The sequence below is a fragment of the Hipposideros armiger genome, unplaced genomic scaffold (assembly GCF_001890085.2).
Source record: "Hipposideros armiger isolate ML-2016 unplaced genomic scaffold, ASM189008v1 scaffold_41, whole genome shotgun sequence".
NCBI lineage: Eukaryota > Metazoa > Chordata > Mammalia > Chiroptera > Hipposideridae > Hipposideros > Hipposideros armiger.
Window position 1 is genome coordinate 2,222,601 of NW_017731391.1, and position 6,509 is coordinate 2,229,109.

General features: G+C 42.0%; 1 protein-coding gene across 1 annotated transcript in view; it reads right to left on the reverse strand.

Annotated features, from left to right (window-relative positions):
• Positions 1-3,525: 3,525 nt before the first annotated feature.
• Positions 3,526-6,509, reverse strand: part of LOC109380868 (NKG2D ligand 1-like) — a 15,166-nt gene continuing 12,182 nt past the window's right edge. The window contains exons 2-4 of the mRNA XM_019638912.1: positions 4,806-5,060; positions 4,317-4,589; positions 3,526-3,659 (exon numbers count right to left, since the gene is read on the reverse strand). Coding sequence (XP_019494457.1) covers positions 3,526-3,659; positions 4,317-4,589; positions 4,806-5,060 — 662 coding nt within the window. The remainder of the gene's footprint in view (positions 3,660-4,316; positions 4,590-4,805; positions 5,061-6,509) is intronic.

The following is a 6,509-nucleotide window of genomic DNA, read 5'->3' on the forward strand; positions in this document are numbered from 1 at the left end:
TGGCACACAAAAGAAATATGAAAATATGCCAAATACTTTTGATAAAAGAGAAACAAAAATAATAATAAATAAATGTAAGTAAACATTGGTGTGGGTCATAGGTTCAGAGCAACTATTATGAGAAGAAAAATAAGATTTAAACTAGTAGAAGAAAACTCACTACAGTAAATGAAGTGCAGGTATGGAGGAGAAAATCTTTTTCTAAAGCATAATAAATGAAAAATATGATGGCAGAGATAAGTTTTAATATAGCAGTAATTATCATAAATGTAAATTAATAAGCTCACCAATTGAATAACTGAAATTCTCAAGTTCGATTTACAAATAACCCAATGAAATACATTGTTTTCAAAAGACGCCCTTAAAATGAAAAGAAAAAAAAGCTTAAAAGTAAAAACGCCCATCTCAATCAAGTTAGGCTAGGTTTACTGCAAAAACAAACACCACCAAAATATGAGAGGCTTAATATGTATTGTATACTAAAAGAAATGGTTAAGATGGTAAAGTTTGTGTGTTTTGATCGTAAATTTTGTAAATTATTTTTTCAAAGGTATTACGTCTCATGCCATATCTACAATGTGAGTCAGCAAGAGCTCTGCTCATTAAAAAAAGGAGCGCATTGAGAGCCGCGTTCCTGAAAATCTATAGCATTCTATTCAGTGAGATTGGCACATCCTACGCCCACCAACACAACCAACCTCCCTACATCTCTTGCTGTACAGAGACTCAGCAAAACATATTTAGTTAAGACAGGAATGTACTTGAAGATGAAAATCCTGAGTCATTTAAGAGTGGAGTGATGTCATGGTGGTGTAAGACAGTCTTCCTGTCATTCCCCACTGTCAACAAATTATGTATCTATCTGTGAACAATAGCACGGTTGTGGGTTTTGTGGGATCCATCACCATATGCTGAGGGACCCCAAAGTCTCACTTATTGTGCATTTGGTAATAGAGAAACAGGCCCTTGTTCAGACTGAGGAACCTGCCGAGATCCCAGTCTCTGCGGTCAGAAGGAAAAGCCTGGAGAGGGCTCACCCATGCAAATACCCATGGACCAGCGAGTTTTCAGAAATCCAACCTTCCCTAGGGCAGATTCCAGCTCATCATTGGAGGAAAGAAATACAGCTTTGGTCACAGCCATAGCAGGCATAAGAGAAACTTTCCCAGAGCCACCCCCTTCCCACCAAAGAAACACTGCCCAAGGCTGATATATTTGGGGGTAGGGACCTCTGAGGCAGAGGAGGAGGAAAAATAGTGGTGAGTTAATGTCCCGGCTACCTTAGTTGTGACGGATGCCCCTGGAGAAAACCCTTTTGTCTCCTGAAACACCCAGAGTACTGAGTCAGCACCTCAGTGACTGAAGGGAGTAGGGGAGGAGATTAGGAAAGAGGCAGATAAGGAACTGCACCCACAAGCTGGGGGTACCACACCCTAGGATCTCCCTAACAGATCCGTGGGGGCTCCAGCACCACAGGTACTAAAGATACACACACACACACACACACACACACACACACACACACACACACACACACACACTGCAATTGGTTTCTTTTGTGAGCTTCTGTGTGTGGTGTGAATGAGCTCCAGCAGACAGGGAGTGCAATCCACAAACAGCCCAAGATCCATGGGCAAAGTCTCACACAAACTTGCGCTATAGCACCACCTTCTGAAAACAAAAGAGAAGCCACCCTAGTGAGTTGTAAAAACCAGAAAAAGCATAAAAGCTTAAGAATACTGCCATGAGCAGGTGTACCCATACAGAAACAGAGAAAACCTCAAATGATAACACCACCATCTAACAGAATACCCCACTTGAAGGTAACTAGCAAACATTTCAAAAGGTGTCTGCTACTTTAAATTCAAAAGCAGCAATTCGAAGCTACAAGGACATGAGAAATCAAGGAAACATGCCATTACAAAAAGAAAAGAATAATGCTATAATAACCAAACTCAAAGGCACAGAATTTTATGATATAGCTAATAAACAATTCAAAATTGATATTTTGAAGAAACTCGAAGAGCTACAGAAATCTCAGAAGGAAATATGATAAAATGAAGTTATTACCAAAGAGATAGAAATCATAAAAAAGAGCCAAACAGGGATTCTGGAGCTGATAAACTCAGTGAATGCAATAAAAAATGCAATAGAGCACACCTGTAGAAGAGTATACATAATAAGTGAATTAGAAAATAGGAATTTTGAAATAACCCTGTTAGATGAGAACAAACAATCAGAAAAAAAGAGATGAAAGCCTGTGTGATCTATGGGATTCCATAAAAAAGACAAATATTAAAATAATCAGGACTCCAGAAGAAGAGAGAAAGGAGCAGAAATATTATTTAAAGCAATAATAGCTCAGAACTTTCCAAAACTGGGGAGAGAACTGGACACCCAAACACATGAAGCTAAAAGATCACCTTGTTATCTCAATGCAGAAAGGCCTTCTCCAAGACACACTAAAATGAAATTCTCAGAAATCAAGAATAAAGAAAGAATTCTAAAAGTAGTTATGTAAAAATAAAAATAAAAAATTGTAACCTATAAGGAACCCCCATTTAGGGTATCAGTGCATTTCCTAGGAGAAACCCTAAAGGCCAGGATAATGTGGAATGATATATACAAAGTGTTGGAAGAAAAAAGTTGCCAACCAGAGATATTCTATATGACAAATGATCCTTCACAACTGAAGGAGAAATAAAGACTTTCCTAGAAAAACAAAACCTGAGGGAGTTCACCACTAGACCCACCTTCCAGAAATGCTGAAAGGAATACTTCAAGCTGAAATAAAAAGACACTAATTACCAACATAAAAATATATGAAAGTATACAACACACTGGGAAAGTAAACATGTAATAATATGGTGTGTTAACCATTTATCTTTTGTGTTAAATTCAAAGGAAAAGAGTATTAAAAATTATTATAGCTATTATAATGTGTTGAATACACAATATAAAGAGAAGTAAATAAAGATATCAAAAATATAAACTGGGGGAATAAAAAGGAGAAGGTTTTGTAGACAATCGAAGTTAACTTGCTATCAGCCTAAAATGCGCTGTCTTGTCTATGAAATGTCTTATGTAAATCTCATGACAACCACAAAGCAAAAGCTTGAGCAGACGCACTAAAGATAAAGATAGAGGAAACACAGCATCTCAGTACAGAAAATCACAAAGTTGTAAATTACACAGAAACAGAAAGAAAAGAAACAATGGAAATAAAAAAATTAAAAATTAAAATTAAAATTAAAAAACAGAAAGCTATTAACAAGATGCATTAATAAATTCTCACATATCAATAACTCTAAATTTAGATGGATTGAATTTACCAATTATAAAACATAGAGTGGGCTGAATAAACAAAAAATATTTTAAAGGCCCAACTATATGCTACCTACAAGACACTCACTTTGGCTTTAAAGACACACATAGGATAAAAGTGAAGAGATGGAAAAAGATATTCCATGCAAGTAAAAACCTCACTCTAGGTAATCTGCCCCTCAGTTCCACTCAATTCTGCCCTCAGTACCTGTAAATGGCATAACACAGGATGCCAACTGTGAACAAGAAACAGAGGACGACAATTGGAATCCAGATGTTGCGCGCGGTGGTCGTAGCCTTGGATTGGGTTCTGGTTGAGACCGTGGTTGGTGGGGCTGCAATGGAAACACAAGAGTGAAAGCTCTTGTCCAGACCTCAAATCTGAGGAGACGCCTCCTCAGACACCTGCCCCAGATAATCCTGCCGTGCAGACATTTTCTGCCCCTCCACATGTGGCAGCCACCATGACAGATTCAAGGCTTGGAAAAAAGAGAGGAGATGGGGCCTGTTCCCTGGGGTTCATACAGCTAATGGGGGAAGTTAGAATATGACCAGTCAGTGCTGCTGCGACAGAAGAGGAGGTGACACAGGAGGAAGGAGGTACAGAAGCCCTCTCAGGAGCTGACAGTAGAGGTGGTATTGAAGGATTCCCAGACTAGACCAGGTGAGAATGAGAAAGAAAAGTGATGCTAAGAAGAGGGACAGTATGAAGAAAAGGTATGGAAACAGGATAATGTCCTCATGTTTGGGGCCAGTAAGAAATCCACGGTGAGTGGTTCAAAGTCATGTGCAGTAAGGACGAGATGTCAGGAAGTCAGAAGGGAAAGGAAGGATGGCAGGACATGCCTATGGCTATTGCTCTCCCAAGGAGAACTCAACATGGATGAATCACTTTTTCTAACACACACACACACACACACACACACACACACACACAGTAAGTTGATCTCATCAAAAGAAAACTACTATGTCATCCCTCTCTTCTCTCTTACCTGTTGTGGACAGCTCTTTCTTCCAGTGCTCCAAAAATTTATCATGCCACATCTTGCAGTGTCCGGGGATTATGGTGAAAAGCATGTTCAAATCCATGTCATTCTCCCAGTCCTGTTTCATCCATTCATCTCCAGAATGATCCACTGCACACTTTTTGTTCTCTGAGTCAAAGCGGAGGAATCTCTGTCCATCAGAATACAACTCCAAGGATCCCCTGGTGGTTCCACTGGCTTCCTGCTGACACAGGATCCTGCCCTGCAGGGAGCGAGAATCTGCAGCCAACCATGAGAAAGATGTCAGCCTTGCCCTTCACAGACCCTCTGACCCCACCTGGTATCCAGCCCTCTGCTGCCCTCCTAATTCCTGGTCCTCCCCTCTCCTCTGTGGCATGGTCCTCTTGGGTGGCACCAACACCTAATATTTACATAAACACATAGCTCCCTAACCCTACATCTGTTCTACTTCTGCCCTGAGCCTTTCAGACTTACCTCTGGGTATATTCATCTCTGGTTTACTGTCAAGCAGTTTCTTTTTGAGCTCTTCCATCAGGTCTTTCAGAGTTACTGTCTGATCCTTCCAGGCCTCGGTGGCATTCACCTTCACCTCCAGAGGACCAATGGGTTCGGCTATATTGCTACTGGAGGTATACTTGAGAAACGTGTTTCCATTGAACTGGCCTTGAATCTCATACCATGGTTTTCTATTAGGAGTGATGGTGAAGGTGTAGCAAAGAGAGGGAGCATCTGTGAAGGAAAACCACAGGTGATGGTTGGGGTTGGAAGGGAAGGCCCCATAAGCACGTCTCCCCCATCTCTGTGACACCAAGAGAATCCCCCTGATGGCGGGGCTGGCAGAGCAAGGACTGACCCTGCCCAGCACCTCCCTTCAACAGTTAAGGCGAGTGTCCCTCTGTTGCTTGAGGAGGACTAGGAGGTCTCTGCCTGGTAAGAAACCCCCCCCCCGGATATGTCCCTTCTGCCCACCAGGCCATAACCACCATCAGTCAGCCCACAGCCATTGCAGGGACATGCCAGGCTGGATAGAGGAAAAAACGGTGTAGACGGTAGAGGGTGCTACGCAAGGAGGAGGTGTAGGGTCAGGGATTGCTCCTGAGGAAGCTGGATGACAGTGGGTGTGGGGTGAGGAGAGGACTTGGGGAAGGCAGACTTGACATGTGTCACGGTTTTAGCACGGCCCTGGGAGATGGCGCTAACCTGCTGCTAGCATGGGTCTTGGGACTTTGGGAAAGGGATGGCTACACTGCGTGGAATAGAATATCAGGAACTTCCAAGGCACACAGTACAGGGAGGGATTAAAAGGCTCCAAGAAATACATATCTCAAAATGGATAGAGCATGAAAAGCTAGAAGAAAACAGAAAATGTCCACAAACTATGCTCCATGGGAAGGCCTGGAGGACTCTTTGTTTATCAAACTTATTAGAATGCAAAGGGTGATGATGGGTTTCAAGTCAGGCAACCCCAAAAGTGCCACTTTGGTATATCAATTATTCCTAATTAAAGTTACTTAAGAAACAGCAGTGCAAGAAGTACACTCTGATCCCCTTTCTCCCCCTGCAGCAGGAAATTAATTTCCCATGTGCAAGGTACCTTCCCTGTATCACTAAGGAGGTAGACAGACATCCTTAGTCCCAGAGATGGGATATTTAAAGCTGAGAAGCCTGTATAAACAAACCTACTTACTTCTTAACTAATTTATTATACTATTCCAAATCAAAACCCCTTTGTCAATTTTTCACAAATTTTTGTTTCTTTGTCTAAAAGGTGTAAAAGCTGCCTAATTTGCTCAATTCAGAGAGTCTTATATTTCTATAAGTGAAGAAAAAAGTGAGTTTAAGGCATGGAAACGCTCAAGGTCACAGGGAACAAATGAAATACAGAAGCAGGTGGCCCTGGTCCTAGCACCAGAAATGTTGCCCCACCACGAGCCTCAGGTCACACCTATGGTCATGCCTGGTCTCCAATGTCCCCTTGAGCCAAGGAATCCAGTCTATAGAAAGGAGGGAGCAGTGTCCCATACATGTCCCACATCCTCTCACAGTCACTCCACTCAGAAGCCATGGGCAGGATAGGACACGTTTCTGGCTTTTCAAAAGAGGAGGCTCCCTGAGAGATAATTCCCGAGGGGACTGGGGCAGCCATATCTGAGACACGCTATGTACCCTAAATCTGGG